General features: G+C 45.3%; 1 protein-coding gene across 1 annotated transcript in view; it reads left to right on the top strand.

The window, feature by feature from the left end:
• The window catches only part of LOC118258995 (fibrillin-2), a 111,196-nt gene that overhangs the window by 55,027 nt on the left and 35,881 nt on the right, over nt 1-20,288 (top strand). Inside the window, exons 8-16 of the mRNA XM_035568150.2 lie at nt 6,262-6,387; nt 14,680-14,832; nt 15,519-15,716; nt 16,361-16,504; nt 17,107-17,226; nt 17,699-17,824; nt 18,310-18,432; nt 19,129-19,404; nt 19,793-19,846. Coding sequence (XP_035424043.2) covers nt 6,262-6,387; nt 14,680-14,832; nt 15,519-15,716; nt 16,361-16,504; nt 17,107-17,226; nt 17,699-17,824; nt 18,310-18,432; nt 19,129-19,404; nt 19,793-19,846 — 1,320 coding nt within the window. The remainder of the gene's footprint in view (nt 1-6,261; nt 6,388-14,679; nt 14,833-15,518; nt 15,717-16,360; nt 16,505-17,106; nt 17,227-17,698; nt 17,825-18,309; nt 18,433-19,128; nt 19,405-19,792; nt 19,847-20,288) is intronic.

Genomic DNA, 20,288 nt, shown 5'->3' with positions numbered 1-20,288 from the left:
TCAAGGCTTCATTTTCAATTCCTGAATCCCTGAAGAGTAAAGATGCAGTTCTTATGCAAGATCTACTATGCTGATAACACAGTCCAGGTCAGGCCCTGATCTCCCAAGCATATCAGATGGTTGCAGCTGGATACACTGGGTGAAATTTGGTCAGCCCCGTAAGGAAAATTATGTCTTTGTTCTATCTGTTAAACATGAAAATGCGCACACAACATCGAGCTTGGATTTGAACTTCTATGTTCTCCAAGTTCAGGGTTGCTTAGTTCCAGAGTTATTTCTACAGCTCATCTCTAATGAATGTGACACTTTCAAATAGTGGCTTATTTTATGCCTTTGTTCATTGTATTCTGAGGGAGCTCGAGGGATCAAGAGTTCTTGAGCCTGGGGCTGTACAACACATAATGAGAAATTTCTGGCACAGAGAGTCGCCTGCTCACTTTCTGAAAGATATAAGCAGTCTGTGAAACTCAGCGAGGAGGGGGAAAGAGGAGAGACAGGATCTGAGGATGGGGAAGGCTGCTCTCTTAACCGGTACTGAAGACAAGGCTGGCTTTGCAAAGGACAAAGGACTGCATTTATATTCTGTTTGTATGCAAAGATGAGCAAAGAGGACACATGTCAGCTTACAATTAAATTGACACATCCTAGGCTTGGCTTATGGAGGATCAGGGAAAGAGCAGGATCTGTTGAGGTTTGCAAGGGGACTAGAAGTGTGTGAGTTCTGAAAGAGTAGCATGCTTTTTATCAAGCAAACTTCTTAACACTGCTGGAAGAAAGCATTGTTGAGGAGGACACAAGAAAGCACTCCTGACAGTAATGGTACAAAATGAAGGAAGGAAACATCAAAACTGAAATCATCACATTTTCCTGATACAAAAAGCTTTATCAAGAAATCAGAGGGAAGGGGAGTTTGTTACACTGAGTGACATGTTAAAACAACCATTAAAATTATACTTAAGGGAACAATTCTGTCACATGTTCTCAAGCATAGAATTGCCAACTGAACAAAACTTTTTCTTCCATGATTTCAGTGGTTCTCTGCCAATAATTTCATTTCTTGTCTTAATAGCCCTTCCTGTATGGAATAACAAAATGCTATGCCAGCTCTATTATCAGTGAAGTATGTAGTACCAGTAACTCACCCAAGATGCTTTCCAGTGCCCAAAAAGGAATAAATGTCTCATATCCAAATCTGTTCCTGAATGATACATACAAGATACAATAAAGTACATAGAGAAACACCAGGCAAGGGGGTGAAAGGCATTGCATGCTTTGTGCAACAAGCTCTGTTTAAATCTATTCATGATAGATCCTTTTTGATAGTCATCTGCATCGCCAGGAGACAGATTCTGCCAAGGAAGAACAGATCCTTTAATTATTACAAATCTCTCCTTTTTTAACTCACCTCTTTCTATTTAGCACTTGTTGACTGACATGTTAGATGCCACTTATGTCCCTAAGGGCTAGTCTGCAGTAGTCTTTTTGTCACCACCGCACAAAATTCTGAATTTGCTGATGAAGACAAGGCTCTATTTTTTTACTCTGTTGAATCTCATTCATGTTTCTAAATTGGAGGGAGTTTTCCTGCTTCTTTCGTGAGCAGAGAGGGTAGGCTGGCCCATTTTCCTCCCGATGGAACATGATAGCCATTTTATTAGCGTGTTTTCAATTTTCTTACAAAATGTCTAGAAAAAGAGTTCATTGTTTGTATCCATTAAAAGCTCATTTCCATGGATTTGGTGTGGCTTGGAGGGTTCCATTACTCCCTTCTGTGGTTTCTTTGTGCTTTCTGGAAGGGAAGGTCTGAGAGTCCCGTGTGCTGCACGAGAGAGGGCTGATGAGGCGTGACCTCTGCTACGTGACACAGAGATGTTTTCTCCATCAGTTCCTGTTTTTTCTAGCAGATGGAAAGGTTGGGGTTTCAGTCTGTGGGCACCCGTGTTGGATGGGCTTTGCAGGCTGCAACTCTCTCTGTTTCTGAAGTTCTGTAGCCCTTGGCTTCTAGCATCTTCAGTATTAAATGATCAGGCCAAGTCCAACCCAACGAAATGGAGATCAGGTCCAAAATCAACGTTTGCATTGAATTCTGCCATTGTCTGAAGAGCAGAGTGCACAGAATATTGCTTTAATTCTTAACAGATATTTGGAAAAGTCATGAAGTAGCCAGGTTGGAGTTGGAAGAATTCCTTACCCAGAACTGGCAGCTGGGTGTTAATGAGAGGTGTACATATGTGTCCCACGGCATCAAGCTCTCCAAGGACTTCAGCTTTGAATGAATCAAAACTATGAGGCACTTTAGAAAGAGAAAATAAAGAAGGCAGATGTGGTTGGGAAGAAGTGAAATAACAACAAAGCCCAGAGCTCAGTTTCTCAAAGTACAGGATGTGCAAGTAGTCTCAAGAAACGTTTGCTTTTTTTTTTTTTGCTTTTTTTTTTTCTGCATATTGTCTTGCTAACACTGGAATCTTCTGAGCTAGGATTTTAAATGAAGAAAAAAAATGTTACAGCTTGATTTAACTTTTTGAATTAACTCTATTTTTCCTTAAGAAAGGAATGTATTTGCTGTCACTCCTGCCCACCCTTCACATACGCTTTTTCTTGGATGACTGACACTACCAGTAGTGAGCTAATAAGATGCCTGCCTGTCAGCTGGCCTCCAGATCTCTGATACAACAAACTTCAAGAGAGCTATGCAGATGTTTTAAACAGTTATTTCTGATAGTACAACCAGCGTTTGCTTCATAAAAGTCTATCTCCTGGAGTGTTCTGCAAATTGTAACCAAACACAGGCCTGTAATTAAACGACAGGGTAGACTGTAATGATAAAATCTCTTTCCCTGCAGGGGCCCAGGTGGGGGAAGTGTTTTCTGTAAATTTGCATTGCTGCCTTTCTAGGTTTCAGGTCATGTTTATCTGTTATAAGGACTCTGAGCATCAAAGAACTAAAGGAACACTGCAAGGACAGAGGCAGTGTCTGCTGTGTGCAAAAGGCAGCCAAAATTATGCTTATGATAGCATAATTTTAGAATTACTGAGAAAACAAATAAGAATGCATCTTCCCCTCTTGGTGTATGGTGGGCAATGGAAGCAAGGTCAGGTGACACAGGAGGACTACAAAGATGTTGTTTGCTGTTGTAGGGAGAAAATTCATGCGGCCAAAACTCAATTAGAGTTGAAGCTGGCCAGTACTGTGGGGCCAACAAAAAGGGCTTTTTAAAGTGTATTGTCAGGAGAAGGAAGACTAGAGATAACATAAGTCTGTTACTTGATGACGATCATCACCACAAACCAGAGACTTTTAATGATTCTTTGCCCCTGCCTGTAACACTGATGATGGGCCCTGGGATCCCTTGAGACCTGATTTGGAGGGCCATGACTGGGGGAATGATAAACTTCCAGCCAACTCTGAGCTTGTTTGGGATTTTCTGTTCCAGATGAATGCACATATGTCTATAGGTCCCAATGGGATTCATCCCAGGGTACCCAAAGAGCTGGCTGATGTCATCGCAAGACCTCTCTCAATTGTTTTTCAAAGGTCTTGGAAATTTGGAGAGGCCCCAGTTGACTGGAAGCCAGCAAATGTTTTTCTAATTTTCAAGAGGGGTAAGAAAGAAGACCCTGGTATCTACAGGCCTGGTAGTCTCACTGCAGAGCCTGGTAAGATTATGGAAAAGATTATTCTGGCAGTTATTGAAAAAAATCACTTGAAATACAACACAGTCATTAGTCACTGTCAAGACAGGTTCATGGGGGGAAAGTCCTGTGTAAGTTACTTAATTTCCTATTATGACAAAGTTACCCATCCAGTTGACAGAGAGAAGCCAGTAATGTGATTTTTTTTATTATTATTTTTATTTTAGCAAAGCTTTCAATACTATCTCTTATAGTATTCTTTTGGACACAAATGTCCAGCATAAAACTAGACAAATACATAATGCAGTGAGTGAACAATTGGCTGATGGGTCAGGCTCAAAGAGTTATAGTAAATGGGGTTTCATCAGGCTGGTGGCCAGTCACTAGTGGGGTTCCCCACGGCTCCATTTTAGGGCAAGTTCTTTTCAATGTTTTTAGAAACAGAGTGATCTGGACACAGGTCTCCAATTCATACTAAGTAAGTTTGCAGATGATGTTCAATTAATAGGAGCTGTTGACTTCCTTGAGTGTGGAGAGGCCTTAAAGAGAGATCTTGACAAATTAGAAGTCTGGGAAATCACCACCCATGTGAAATTTTATATTTCAGTATGCGTAAAACTAAGCCCAAGTGCATGGGACAGGTTATAGAATCATAGAGTTGTAGAATATCCCAAGTTGGAAGGGATGCACAAGGATCATTGAGTCCAACTCCTGGGTTGGAGGACCACTCAAAAATCAGGCCATATGTCTGAGAGCGCTGTCCAAATGCTTCTTGAACTCCGGCATGCTTGATGCCATGAATTTCCCTGGGCAGCCTGCTCCAGTGCCCAACCACCCTCTTGGTGAAGAACCTTTCCTAACATCCAGCCTGAACCTTCCCTGATGCACATTCCCTCCGGTCCTGTTGCTGTCACCAGAGAGCAGAGCTCAGCACCTGCCCCTTCACTGCCCTCATCAGGAAGCTGCAGGCCGCCATGAGGCTTCCCCTCAGCCTCCTCTTCTCCAGGCTGAACAAACCAAGTGACTTCAGCTGCTCCTCATGTGTCTTCCCTTCTGGACCTTCCCTTCACCATCTTCACAGTCCCCCTTTGGGTGCTCTCTAACAGTTTTATGTCCTATTTTATAATGTGGTGCCCTCAATGTGAGGCCACACCAGTGCAGTGTAGAGTGGTATGTCATGGATGTGTTTCCCTGTCAGCTTCACAGGTGTAAACAGCTTCATGAGATGTGGCATTAGTATCTGGTTTCTGTGAACAGTCTAATGAAAAAGCTGGCTCTTAAGAACCATAATCCAATCCCTAATTGTTCAGGCACAGCTGGAGAATTGTGTGTAGAAACTCATTTTGACAGGGCCCAATGTAAGCCATTGGGATAGGATTATGTGCTTTCCCTTAGGATAAAAAACGTGTTCTGCCTGAAGATCTGGAGGGACTGATGGTTACTTGGCAGATTTTGGTGCATGGGGAGCAGGGAGATGTTTGCTTGGAGACAGAATTCCTCATAGGGACATCAGCTGCATCAGGAAGGAAACGTGGGGGAGAGGCAGAGGGAAGAATCTGGCTCTGCAGTGAGATGCGGATGTGAAAAGCTCCTGTCGGAGCTCTTTCAGCATCCAGACTCAGGTAGCCAGGCCTTTGGCAATGAGACTAATCTCTGTGTTCAGTTTGTGGTGAGGGTATGCTGTATCTCCACATTAGGCAGATCACACTGTAAGTTCAAATGGTAAAAGCTGTATCATTGGTGTGGTTTTCTCTGAATTTCAGTACTTTGGTAATCTTTCTGCAATCATTACCATATCTTTGGGCACTGAGGCTGCCTGGCCTCTCTGAGTCCTGAGCATAGCTGTTGTGCTTTGACAAAATCTTACTATAATGTCCTTAATTTCCACGGTGTCATGGTTTAAACCAGTAGACAGCAAACCCCCACATAATCATTTGCTCACTCTTCCCCAGGGGGATGGGGAAGAGAATCAAAAGGGTAAAAATGCAAGAATTTGTGGGTTGTGATAACGACAGTTTACTAGGTAAAACAAAAGCTGTGCATGCAAGCAAAGCAAAACAAGGAGTTAATCCACTATTTCCCATCAGTAGGTAGATGTTCAGCCACTTCCAGGAAAGAAGGGCTCATCACACATTGTATTCTGTCTTACTGTTAGTACACAGGTCTAGTACACACACTTGTCTTAAAATTCAACCAAGTTCCTCCTGTATGGAAAAATTCTGTGAATATTGTAGGTGTCCAGTGCTTTTTAAAAACATGATGTTTTCAGAAGCATTTCTGCCTTCAGAACAACTGTTCAGGCACCTGCACAGATGTGTTTCTGTCCTAAAGCTTCCTTTGTGCTCCAGGGAGCTGAACACTTTAGATCAACCTACCCAAAGACCTGTATTGTCAGTGGAGGTAGGTAGATGCCTTCATGAAGCCTTCTGAATTACTCTTTAGGGGAGTCTTGTTTTCTCTACTGACCTACTGCTAGGAGTCCACTAAGGGTTTCAATCATCCCATGACAGTCCTTAACACCAGCAGCTGTCCTCTGTGTTTCCAACTCTGGTCCTGGATCGATACTGCAGGTAGGAAAGGAGATGGTTTGCAAAGGAACATAATCACTGTTGGTTTATTCTTTTCTAGATGTGGATGAGTGTGGAGCAGTCTCCAGCGTGTGTGATGGTGGTGAGTGTACCAACACAGCAGGCAGCTACGTGTGCACATGTCCGCGTGGTTTCATGACAAGCCCAGATGGATCCCGCTGCATTGGTAAGACGCTTGATAACTCTCACAACCACTGATGTAGAGAGAAGTCATACTGAAACCCAGAACTCACATCATGATAGCTATTTGGAAATCATTTCAGAAGGACACGTTGTTCATGCAATAGCTGTAAAATGCTGCTTTTCATGTGCTGTCCTTTCATGTGCTGCCATGGTCTGGCCTGGTCACAGGTTTTGATGCTCTCCTCCTTGGCTACTGTGGACCAGGGCTTTCCCCATCTCCGAGTCACAGAGAATAACTTGGGCTGCAGATGCCTTAGTGTTTGAAGTGTTTCACAGGGGGCTGCTCAGGGACACTAAGAGGACTGAGGTGGAAGGTGTCTCTGGCTAGGGTAGTGGTCTGCTTGAAGAAGAACCCTTGTGCTCCTATCCTATCACTTTTCCCCTGCGTTAAATGTCAGACAGACAGAGATATCAGCAGTCCCCCTGTGACTGAATTGAAGGCATGGTTAATGGCACAGTGTGAAGGTCCAAGGAAAAGCCTGTAGGCCTTCCTGAATCAAAGAGGAGCCCAGTTACGGGGAACAACACCCTGCAGCTGCACTTTCATCCACTTGCTTTGCAGAGGTGAAGGAGCAGGAAAGTTTACTCCAAATGTTTGCACAACCAATGCAAATAAATGGTGACTTTTGTCATCTCCTCCTTCTTCCTGTTTAGACTACAGGTAATGGCTCATAAATCTCTACTGCCCCAAGCTAATAAGCTTGGACTCAATTGGCCTCATTTCACTGCACTGAACTCAACCTTTCAGGACTGAGTTGCTTTGCACTGAGGAGCTGGCTGTCTGGTTTCCCTCTGTAGTCACTGGAAAGAAAGGTGCTTCCCAAGCATGGCACGGGGCACTATAGACACCAATTCCTGCACACATGCTGAGCCTGCAGGCTTACAAGGCTGCTGTGTAAGCTCTTACACACTACCTTGTAGCCCACCTTCCTCCCACAATATCCAATTTCTGGCAACAAAATAACTTTCAGGCCCAGAAGGAAATCACAGTCTTGCAGACTGCATGAAGGGCTTGGTTGTGGACAGTGTGTGCCACTTAACAGGCTCAAACATACCTGTTCACTCTGTCTTAGTTTGGCTCAAGATGCCTATATTTCAAAGCTTTCCAGAATTGGCTCAAGTCCAGGCAAGCTTTCCCCAGACTTACGAGCTGTTTTGCCTCCAGACTACAGAGCCTGGAGTGAATCTTGCATGTTTAACAGATCAAAATTCTTTTCCAAGTCTTGTAAATATTTGATGGTCCATTTCTCTTTGAAACAGACAACAGCATCTATGATAAATAGATCAGCTCTCTACTTACTTGCTTTCAGCAGGGGCAGTTACTTTAGTCAAAATGAACCCCAGGGTTTGTCTCTTCATTCAGAAACTTAATTTGCCTTTAGAAACGCAAGGATGCAAGGATCTGTAAAGAGGAACTGTTACAGGAAAGGCAAGGATCTTTGGCAAGGATCATTGTTAGTGCAATGGAAAACGTCAGGCACAGTTTTCTGTGGAAAGTCCTGGAAATTAATAAAGAAAAAAAATAAATATAAAAGTCCAAGCTCTTTTATATCCCTAGAACCTGGAATAAAAATTAATCATGTTCCAGTTCCAGAAAGAAAATGTTATAAAGTATAACATACGTTTCACCTTGTTTGGGCACCTGGTAGGTTTTAAGAAGAATTAAATTCTTTTCCTCCCTGTTTCCCAGGTCCTTCCATAAGCCTTGAGGGGTGTGAAGGCTGTCTGATGAGTCATATGGATATTTCTCCACTTTCCTTGAAAATAAGTGTTTCAAGTAAAGAGAACTAAATAAAATTAGAAAGACCAAATTTAAAAATAGTCCAAAGCTTAGTTAGCTACAGTGGACTATGACTGCATCTAAACTCAATACATCATGCTCTAGCCATTTCCCTGAGCTAATAAATGCTGCTAGTGTGCTGTCATATTTTGGGACGAACAATATTTTATCTGGCAAAATACACAGTTACCATTGGGTGTTGTTGCAGTGGAATCCATATTTTATAAACCCTGTTTATATCAGTTGAGGGGGTTTTAGTGCTCATTTTGGGAGTTTTAACCCACTATTTACATCCTATGAAATAAATCAAATAAATAGTTTGTAAAATTGAAAGTTAATAAATAACGTAGACACCCTTAAAACAAGAACAGCATCAGGAGAGAGCAGAAGAGATTGTCATACCGCCACCTCTCAGAGGTTTAGACTGGAAACGACCACATACGGCTTTATATATAATGGGGCACCCACACTGAGTATGTGGTGACTTTATGGTGGCAAACTTCATATATTCCCATCCCTTTCCCCTCCCTCTTTAGAAAAGTAAACACCTTTTTATTGCATTTGAATAATCTCCTGTAGTTTTTGCAGCTGAAACAGCAAGACACTGAGCTTGAGTTGATCCCAAATCTCATTAGCTGCCTTCCTCAGTAAAATGCAAACAGTGGCGTAGCTGGAGAAAGTCCGTCATCATTTGAAATGAACATTTATTGAATGATTCAACCATCTGTGCTTGACACAAAGAATCCAGTTCCATGTGTATTCACAACAGTTTCGTTCATTTATGGTTGTAAAAGACAGGCTCAGTGCTTTGCAGGCAGCAGAAGAATCTGCTCTAGCAGTTTGTGAGCCTTGTTTGTACAATGGTTTGCTTTTCAAGAACTGCTTAAAAGCATAGTTTTAAAATGAGTAAAATGGATGTTCAGATGCATTTCCAGTCATGCACGTGGTATTCCCTTGTTCAGTGCAAGCCAGCAGTCCTGCACATTGCTTTATTTGCTCATTTCTCCTGATAGGGCAGCAGTGCTCTGAAAGAGAGGCTGTGAGAGATTGAAAGGAGGTTGTGAGGGTGTCACTGAGGGCCTCACCTGCCCAGAGAACCCTTTCTGACTGCTTTGGTCATTGTCCAGGAAGGGAAAGAGCAACAGGAAAGAGGAAGTATGAAAAAATAATATTTATGATGGTAAGAAATGACAAAAAGGAAGTGGTGTGAGGGTCACAGGCTCAAAAGGATTAAGAAGGAGCTGGAGAGACTATGAGCAGAGCCCCCCCAACAGGTCTCAGCACTTCCTAAGGGGTCAAGGGAACGGGGTATGCTGCCAAGGGGAGCTCTTCCCAGATACCTTCAGGGACTGAGGGTATAGAAAGGCTCCATAGTCACTGGGACTCCCATCCTCCTACCTCTGGTGAGCACCATCATGTCCAGGCCCAGGAGTACAAGGGGGTCCATGACTTGGTGGGACCTTGACTGGGGACAATAACAAGAAAAAGAGGAGGGAGAATTATTTCAAGGATGCATTTATACCTCAGGCTTAAAACAGTTGAACTGAAAGGTGAGTTTAGAAAACAGTGAACAGCCAGGAGCCAGGGAGGAAGGGAATTTACAGTATCACTTGCAAACTGCCTTCTGATAATCCAGAGCTTCCCTGTTTGCACTGCCGCCTTCCTTCAGTGAGACAGCAGAAGTGGCACTGGTGGCCAAGGTGTGTCATGGATATTGGTTTAGTGGGAGTTGCACCCAGAGTATGCATTATTCCTTTGTTCTCACATCACTTTCCACTGAGATGGACACCGCCATCTATACTAATCTTACTCAGACAAGAATGAAATTGGTTAGGTTTCCAGAAACTGAGAACATGTGATGACATCCTTAGTCCTCAACATTGCATGAGGCTCCTTTTGCACCTTTCTTCCATGCAAACCAAACACCATTGGACATCTTGGGTGGTAGTCCTCTGGCTACATGCTGATGTCTGTGTTGCAGTTCCCTGCTGAGTTAATCACCCTCAGGTCCTTTTGTAGTCAGGGCCAAATGCCTTTTTCAAACCATTAGTTTGCTTGGTTTTGGCCACTTGAGATTCTCAGTTTCAGTAAAAGGCAAGACACAAAGAGGAAGAAATATTTACCCTCTAAAGTTCTTCCTTGGGATGCAGTACCAGTGCTTCCTATTCCTCTTTCTCTGCCTGCTTCCACCCCACCTCCAAAGAAACAGATCAGGTTTTCACCAGGATGAAAAGTGCAAAACTAGGGAAATAGTAATTTAAAAAGCTATAATAACTTTTTATACTTGTCCTCATATTTGTGCACTGGTAAAGGCAAGCTGATATTTTTCCCCTTGTTTTCATTTTCCTTTGCCCCTTTGCAACTTTTGCCCTGATCTTCTTTATAGTTTCCCAGTCCTTGGGGAATTTACAAATAACAAAAAAGGAATTGATGGGAAAAAAAATGTTCTGTGATGAAATGAATGTGGTAAGTGTGGAGAAAAACAAATGAAATTTTAAAAAATCAAGAAGAGTTTATTCCCTTAAACCAGAAACAACTAGAAATAAGTTTTCAAATTTATTTTCATTCTCTAAGTGTCTCACTTTTTCTCAAGTGACTTCCATAAAGTACTCATGATCAAATCAAAGAAAATTATGTATGTATGCAGTGAGAATCCATTGCTGTATGCAATTCCTTTGCACAGACTTTTATCTCTTCTACTGGCTGCTTAAAAACTGGAACCAGCCAACAAGTTCTTAGATGTCTTAACCCCCCCCAAAATGCCAGTCATTTGCAGGTGCATGGCAGATCCTAGTCACCTTGTGCCCACCACAGAGAGGATGTCCACACTGCCATGAATGGAGACTTGCCGTGATGAATTATCACCCGTTACCCAGAGTGTGCAGCTCCTGGTGTAATGCTTGTCCCAGGCATCATGCCACACCTCTGCCTTTGAGATGCAGGCCCAGCCATACAGGTGCAGACTCTGCCAGACACTGACAGGCAGCTCCATCTTGGAGTTGCTTCTGTCCCAAAATGATATGCAGACCAAATTCCATTTCCTGCTGCATTCTATTTCCACCTTCCTGGTGGGACCTTATAAAGCATCCACAGCCTTCCTGAATCAGAGACCACTGACAGACCTATGGGTCTATCCACCACCTCTGTGCACTGTGTAATCTCATGTGCACCTTATTTCTCACTTGCAGCTTTATCTGATTTACTAAGGTTATTGTGCAAATCTGTTCCCATAACAGCTGCAGAGCTGAACAAAAACATGACGGCTTTTCACTGGTACCTCCAGCATGTGGGTGGTCCTGGAAGAGGTCACAGAGAGACTGCAGGGACCCACTGTTCTTTCTATCCACCCTTGCCTCTGCCCAAGGCAGCTCCAGATGGGTTTTCAATTGGTTCTGACCTTCATTTCTGAAAGAGATTATTACAAACTGCAGCAAAGACAGCTGAATTTAATAAATGTTCATCCAGATGAGTAAAGGCCAGACCATTCCCTCCATTACACAAACTGCTGTGACCTCTCTGCCTTGTCAAACCTGTCAACACATATCTGTCTGTAGGAGAAGAAGTTGCATTCTCCAAATGACTTCTTGCTCATTAACTGGCTGGCTGTCACCATGTATCACTGCCTTTATGGCAGCAAGCATCCCATAGAAGAACAGAAGGGCTGGGTGGAATCTGTTATTTCTAATGCCCAGAGGGTTTATTCCAAACTACCACCCTCCAGTTTAGAAGTTCATCTAAGCTCTGTCCTAAGTGGCTCATTTAGATAAATTCACACCAATGGTTTGAGGTAAAGGGGCTCATGCAATTTTTCGAAGTGGCCCCACTATGCTGCCCTGGCTTGTTCAGAGACCAGTTGCTTTCTGGAATAGGAGTGGGCTTCATGCTGTTGTTAAATAACACTCAACCTGTCAAGGTGGTGTGGAAATAAGACTCTCTTCTACACACCAGCAGCTGTCACCAAAACCTACAAAGATATGGGCATTGTTTTTGAACTCTCTTCATTTGCCAGAGATCAAGGATGTGGGATGACCCAAACATCCATACAGCTAGTACTTTGCTTTACTAGGATTAGGAGCTATTCCTGTGTTGCATTCAGTTCCCTTGCTCAAAGTTCCTTTCTCCTGGTCTGTCTGCAAGTCTCTTTCGTGGATAACATTTCTGTTTAGAGGAACAGTTCATGTTGAACTCGGTGCTGGGGAATGGCTGAAGGAATGTTACTAAAAGAACTGCTGGTATAGTCACCCTGGCTTTAAACGGGGTTACTGTCCTCTGCAAGTCCCCGAGATGTGATTAAAGAAGAGATGTAACTACAGCCCACAGATCAAACAGTTCCATGCAATTAATTTCAGTTATATTTCAGGAAAGTGTCAGCCTGCTGGCTAATTCAGTCTAAAAGCACAGACGACAAATCAGACTAGACTTTCCCCCTCATTAATTTACTTGAGAAACAAGGACAGGAGATGAATGAGTGGAAGATTCCAGGTTTTCCTAAAGGGCTTGGTGCCAGACAAGGCTTGCGAGACATATGAAAGACCCTCAGTCTCCTGGGCCTTGTCCAGAAGCCACACACACTAAACACCGCTGCCAGGCTTGGTGTCTGTGGCTTTGGCTGTGCCTGCAGGCTTTGACCATCATCCAGGGCTTGTTCTTACCGCTCCGTCCAGGCTGTGGGAACTGACCCATGACCTGAAACAGGCATCCTCTGGGAATGGGAGGCCATCAGACGAGAGGCGTGTGAGATTGGGAACAGTCCATTTGGTTAGGGAGCGACGCTGGAACCTGGCAGGGAGTGTTTCCTCGTGGGAAGCAAGGAACTTGGGGCAGGTACCTTTATAACCATTCTGGAAAGAAAAGGTACGGCCTTGCTTGAGTTGTGCAGGTCCACACTGGACCATGGTGGCTGTGGAAAGGTCGTTGCTTCGTACAAGTACAGCATTGGGGATCACTGGCTAATGCTGGAAGTGTTGTACCTTGATCCCCAGCCTTGCCAAAGTGGTGGCTAACCACCTTGGTCTGCCACCTTGGTCTACCAGTTCTGTCCTGCTACAAGTGAAAACAAAACAAAGAAACAGCAACTCTAACCTTCATTAGTTTAGCAGTCAACAGGGAACTTTCCCTACACACTTGTATGCCGCTGCACCCACACCTTCCCAGAGGAGAACAAGGTTTAGTGAGGTGCAATACTGCCCACTTTGCACATTGCTGAAATTTGTCCTTTTTTTAGAGGTTGCAATCACTAAGCTACACAGCCAGGCTCACTCTTCCCAGTACTCCCTCTGTCTGGATGAATTTGTCTCCGACTCTGTGCTGTTGTCAACAGATGAGGGTGTTGCTCAGCTTTCTGTGTACCTCAGACATGATAATGAATTTCCAAAATATATTTTTCACCAAGCCTTCTTTGTTCCTAGATTTCATTAGCAGGTCTGAATTACCTTTGAGGCAGTATATTTGGACATGAAATGGTAAGGAGGGACTTTGTCCCAGTCCATGCTTAGAGGTGATGGAGAGGCTCCAAAGGGTCCCTCAAACACTGTTTTTTGGAGCACTTCATTCTTAAAACACAGTCAAGAAATTAAAGTATGTCAAAATCAAATATCAGATCTGCCAGACTTCTGCAGAGGCTAAGCAGGTTTGTCCACAAAGGAAGGGAGGTGCATTTGTTATTACAGCTTCTGGGATGTGGTCGTGTTCAGGGACTGTTATGTTGACACTGATGGACAGTCTTTGGTCACAAGTGTAACGTAAATAAGCAAGACAGACACCAATGTCAGGAAGAACCTGAATAATGGAGATCTCAGCCCCAGGATGCAGTTTTGAATAACGGATTTACTCCAGAACAGTTTATCTGCCCCTGCTGAGAGGATGAGTCAGGCTGTCCAGTGGTGGCATTATTGATGTCTGCAGTGATGTCTCTTGTGGACCAGCTATCCTCAGCCTTTTCTCTCTCCCAGCTGGTAACTCGGGGTGTATGGTGGGTGAGTGAAGGAACCCAGACCTGACTATTGACATCCATCATCAGTGCAGAAACTGTTGAGAGAAAGGAGACACCTGTAAATAATCTCATTTATTTGAAATGGGAAGGTAAGGAAACACGAGATGAAGTGGGGGATCTCATCTGTTTTCTCCTCTGTGAATTCAACCAGAATCATCTTGTCCTTCTTGCGGGGTTCAGGGCAATAACCAATGGAGAGAATCCAATGGAGAGGTGTTGCCAACCTATTGCCTCTTTCTGGTTTTGGTCAGGTGGCTTATAGGAGCCTAAATGGGAATCTGGGATCTAACACTAGAGGGTGAAGCTTGTCTCCTACAGCCTTGTTGTGCACCAGATGAAGGTGCTGGAGAACATCACGATGTGGGAGGATGAGGCAGAACAGAAGATCAGATTAGGATAATGGACATGAAGAAGAAATACCAATGGGAACAGTCCCTTGGAACCTGACCAAGAGTGTGATGATGATCCCCTCTGAATGTGTCTCCTTCTCTCCCTCTCTGCAGACCAGCGGATTGGGACATGTTTCTCTGCTCTGATCGGGGGCCGCTGTGCTGGGGACCTCCCTGGCCAGTACACAAAGATGCAGTGTTGCTGTGACTCGGGGCGTTGCTGGGCCATCGGTCAGACTCCAGAAATGTGCCCTGTCCGTGGATCTGGTAAGTGCAATGCAAAGGCTCTCCACCTTCTGCTGGTCCAACCTGTGGCTCTTCTGCCCTGCCCTAGTTATACCCCAGGGTTGCACAGACATGGTACACCATCAACATAACACCCAGAGAAACGTTGCGTGGGGATGCTGGCTTCTGTGCCTGGGGTTCATCCGAAGGCAAGCCAGATGACTTCAGCCAAGGCACGAATTTATCCCTTTCCTCGTACCCCTTCAGCAATTTTTGGCTCCCACCATAATTGAACATTGGGGCCAAATAATAGTGAGACCACACATCAGGATGCCTTCAGAAGGCGTAACACTGTAGCTATCTATATCTCCCTGCCTTTTTTCCTTCATCACCAGCAACCCCTCCTCTGAGAAGGATGGAGCTTTACAGTACCAGTCTGTCACCCTTCTGTGTCCCCTCCTTTCCTGCATGAAGGGAACCCATGGTGCCATCTGCCCAACACACCCCAAGAAGCAATTGCCAAACACCCTGGCAAGTTGTCCCATCATCTGGTCTAGAGTGTACAGCATGAAAGCCCTCCTTACCCATCTGCCCTGTTCCCAGCAGCATCCACCCTACCTGCTGTCTGCCTCTCCACCCCTCTGCCTCTGCTCTCTGCACTCTAGCGGAGGCAGCAGGGGGGTTTAAGGCATTCTTGGAAAAGCACTAAGGCAGCTGGTTTGTTTCAGATGAGTACCGCAGGCTTTGCATTGAAGGACTCCCAGTCGTGCCAGGGTTCCCTGGGAGCTTTCCAGGAATTCCTGGATTTGGGCCCAATGGAGTTGGGCCGGGACTCAACGGACCTGGAGGCATCGGACCAAATGGGGCAAATGGACAAGGCGGGATCCCAGGTCTGCCTGGAATGGGCCCAGGAAGTTCAAGCATTGGTAATTAAAATTACTTTCTTACTGTGCTGACCCAACTTGGCTGCCTGTCTCAGAACATACACAGCGTGTTTGCCTGTGTGCCGGCCCACTTCTCTGAGCTGTGCACACATGAGCAAACCACCACTGCTCTTAGCCAGATACAAGATTTATTATGACATTGTGGAGGTGATGGGATGTGACACTAATGCTATGCAGAGTGCTGAGCCCAGAAGCAGATCAAACAGCATCTCCTGGCAGAGCAAGGGAGCTGAAGCTGGCTCCAGTGCAGAATATCTTTCTAATTACCAAACAGGAATGAAGCTTTCACGTCACTGCTTCACTCTCTGCTTCCCCAAAACAGACTTTTTCCCACCACCTTGGACTCTCTTCTTATGTGCATCTCTGTATAGCTCCTGGCTGAGAGCTGAGGCCTGCAGAAGTGCACTGGATGACAATAAATATCAGTTCTCACCTTAATTGCTGTGCAGTCTTGTGGATGCCAGCAGGGTGAAGGCACATCTGGTACCACAGCACTCTGCAGAGCATTCTGAGGCAGCTCAGTTTGTGTCTGCAGCACCATGGTGGACTTACTGCTCCTCCTTCAAGAGGACAGAAATGGGAAGGGAGCTGTAATATCTGTCTGATGCTGTCTCTGTGCTTTCCAGGAACTGCCACTTTAAATCAGACCATTGACATCTGCAAGCATTTCACTAACCTCTGCCTGAACGGACGCTGCATCCCCACCCCATCCAGCTACCGCTGTGAGTGCAACATGGGGTACAAGCAAGATGTGCGTGGAGAATGCATTGGTGAGTGGAATCTGCTTGACACACACACAGGTCGGCGCCCACCGTGCACCAGCCCCATGCAAGCTCCTGACATCACCTTAGGCTGCTGCCCCAACAACCCACATCCCAGACAGAGCTCCCTATGAGAGGCTGTAGTTGGGCTCATGTCAGCTAATGAAGCTGGAAGAAGATGGAAAGGATTTGTCTACCCAGCAATGGTGACAACTCTCCTTTGGTAGCCATAACATTGCCATTGGCTTAGCTGCTTGTCACTGCTTAGCAGATTCCCAAGACAACCTATATTCTCCCTCCTTCGCTCAGTGGGCAGAGCTTCCAAAAAGACATGGAAGAGGTCAAGCTTTCTGGTCTGCAGGCTTCTGATCCCTTTCTCCTCTGACTGTACTCTCTACGTGGTCATTATCATGTATTCAGGCCTGGCTGGCTTTACCTTTCAACCAGCTCCAGCTTTTGGCTCCTCAATGCAGAATGTGACTGCTTTCATCCTTGCTGGCCATGCTGTCAATGGGTGCAGCAACTCACAGAAGCCAGCATTTGTTGCCTTTCCCAGTAGCTGTGTGTGTGTTCCCTTAGTGACTCACAGATTTAAGCTTTTCTTCTTGCAGATGTGGATGAGTGTTCCAGCAGCCCCTGTGTGCACGGTGATTGTGTGAACACACCTGGCTCCTATCACTGCAAGTGCCATGAAGGCTTCCAGAGCACCCCTACAAAGCAGGCTTGCATCGGTATGTCTTTTCTGTCCCTGCCTTTTGGGGGAGACACTGTATGCTACACCAATTTCAGCAGGATTATCAAAGAGTTAAGTTAAGAGTTAGTTGTCTCTGAGACACTTAGTAGTAAGCCTGTCCATGGCTTTTTGTATGAGTTTTTTTGCTGCCTACTATGGGCTTGAACAGGCATAGGATCATTTCAGATACAAGGGGAGCCCTAGGGCAGGATATCAACCAGGACATCATGGAAGTCCTGAGATCCCAGAGCTCTAAAATCTCAAAACTAGTGCTGCTCCCAGAACATGCAGAGAGCTTTTCATACATTTCCACCTCTAGCAGTTTGCACAGAGGAGAAGACTGTCATCCTGGAGCAGAATACACTGTGAAAGACTGAGAGCACTTTTCTGGGTTTCTTATGGAGCTGATTAAGCTGGAACTGATCCTCAATCCACCTGCTGCTGATTTCCTATATTTATTTCCCTGCCAGATATTGATGAGTGCATCATGAATGGAGTGATGTGCAGGAATGGACGCTGTGTTAATACTGATGGCAGCTTTCAGTGTATCTGCAATGCTGGCTTTGAAATCACCCCTGATGGCAAGAACTGCGTTGGTAAGCTATTTCCTGATATGTCATCATCCATCGCCTTGGGGAAGTTGGAGCTGAGCTGAGACTATATCCTGCCTGGGGGATACTTTAATCTGAGCTGAGACTACATCCTGCCTGGGGGGATACTTTAATCTGTGCTGATCTTCCTTCATCCTGGATAGACACTGCTATGGCAGAGTGTATCTTGAGTGGGTATCTCTTGGGAGGAGAGGAGAGCAGAGCAGAGGTATGGAAGCAAGATACTCTCTATCACCTTGAGAGTTGCTGCCTCCAGAAGCTAAGGTACAAGTCCTACTGCAAGCTGAACCAGCTGACTGAGGTACAGGACAGTTCTTAACAGGAGTAGCAGTGAGAACTTCGCCTGAGGATTAGCACCTACTGCTGTAAGAAGCAATTTGACTACAAGTTTGGTGACAGGAGTGTCTGAGCACAGGAGAGTCTGCTGGAGCTCTCAGGCCCTGCTCATTTTTTCTGCTTGTCCTCCTCAGATCACGATGAATGTGCCACAACCAATATGTGCCTCAATGGGATGTGTATCAATGAAGATGGCAGCTTCAAATGTATCTGCAAGCCAGGTTTTGTGCTGGCTCCCAACGGACGCTACTGTGTCGGTGAGTAGGCCTCTGAGCTTGGCCTCTGCCCTCTTCCCAGCCTGTCACACATGTTTTTGGGGACTTGCAAGGAGTCTGAGGCCAAGGGAAGCTAAGAAAAACCAAGCCTGGTTCCAGGCATCTCCGGCTCTGCTGCCAGAAATTCTTCCCTAACAACAGAGTGGGCACAAGGGAAAATTTTATTGCACCTCAACTATTTCAGTGCAAATTTGAGCTTAAATCCTCTTTCCACAGGAGGTTAAGCAGGGCTGTGAAGCTCTGTATGGCTTACACAGTGTTAGCTGGAAGCCATCATCTTCATGGCTTCCCCAGCCTCTACAGTATCTTCCACCAGGGTTCATGTGTCACCTCCCAAAGCCAGGAAGTTTAGGGTGTGAAGGCAGAGTGGAGAAAGGAAGAAGAGGAAAATGTAGCACTCCTCTAACACACTGCTGTGACACAAGGTGAATTCTCTGTCTCACTGCTCCATTAACATAGCAGAGTACAGACCCTGCTGCTCTGAGAAGGGGCTCAGTCTCAGGAGACTGAAGACCTCCAGATCCCTATTCCTTTCCTTGAATCATCAGCAGAGCCTGGCAGAACATTATGCGAAAGCATCATAATAATGCTAATAAGCTAATGCAATAAGCTAAAGCCCCTTTCTGTTTTCTCCTGCCCATGGGTAGCTTAACAGCCAGTTTGTGCTTCCTCTTCCAGACATCGACGAGTGTGAGACACCAGGAATCTGTATGAATGGCTGGTGCATAAACACAGAGGGCTCCTTCCGATGTGAATGCCTTGGAGGCCTGGCTATCGGGGTGGATGGACGAGTCTGTGTGGACACCCACATGCGCAGCACCTGTTACGGAGGCATTAAAAAGGGCACGTGTGCACGGCCCTTTCCAGGAGCAGTCACGAAGTCCGAGTGCTGCTGTGCTAACCCAGATCATGGTTTTGGAGAGCCCTGCCAACCCTGTCCTGCCAAAAACTCTGGTGAGCTCCTCTTCCGTCTGGGTTTGCAAAAAGCCAAGAAGGTGCTCAGAGATGATGTTCTGAGTCTGTGACAGGTTCTTCACGAGATGGCCTAGACAGCTTGGCAATGGTATGGAAAAGCCATGGGCAGGGGGAAAGGGGTGTAACCTTGCAGTCAACAAATTTAGGTTGAATCAACAAGCAAATCTGATGCTGATCTCATTGCAGAGATTCTCACAGTTTTGGACTATTAGCTGTGAGTACCAGCTCTAAAATATACATTGCCTAAGTGTAAACAGACACTGCTTGGAAGCCCACAAATGACATTCTAACAAACAAACAATAAATTAATGCCACTGTGCTTGAACTGTCCAGAAACGCTAATGGCTCTGTTGTGCTTTCTCCGCAGCTGAATTCCAGGCACTCTGCAGCAGCGGCATTGGAATAACAGCTGATGGCAGAGGTACATGCATCCCAAATACTATATTCTAGATAGACGCATCTAAAGTCATTCTCAGCTCTTTCTTTCATCTGCTTTTAACTGAGTGTGCATATATCTGGGTGACTGTGGGAGCATGTGCCATAAGGGACTCAGCGCTGTGGAGGAGCATTAGAACATTATGCCTGTGTACGTGAGAGCACTTTGTGAGTAAGCTCGGGGGAGGCTGCATAGCCTGGGTGGTTGTGAGTGTATGCAAGATCATATCTCTGTGTTAGTGAGTGTCTGTGGGTGGACATGAGCTTGGGCACAAGGGGATAGGGGTGTTCTATGTCTTTCCTCCTCCCTACAAAAGCTTGAGTTAATATTAAGCAAACAACCCTGCAGACTGCATATTGAATCAAGTAGTTGATTTCTGGCACCCTGCAGCAACTCCATTTCTGGGGATGTGAACACAGAGTTTAGT

This window comes from Cygnus atratus, chromosome 26, assembly GCF_013377495.2.
Source record: "Cygnus atratus isolate AKBS03 ecotype Queensland, Australia chromosome 26, CAtr_DNAZoo_HiC_assembly, whole genome shotgun sequence".
NCBI classification, from domain to species: domain Eukaryota; kingdom Metazoa; phylum Chordata; class Aves; order Anseriformes; family Anatidae; genus Cygnus; species Cygnus atratus.
The sequence above is the reverse complement of the archived record's forward strand: the minus strand, read 5'-3'. Positions and strand labels throughout refer to the sequence as shown.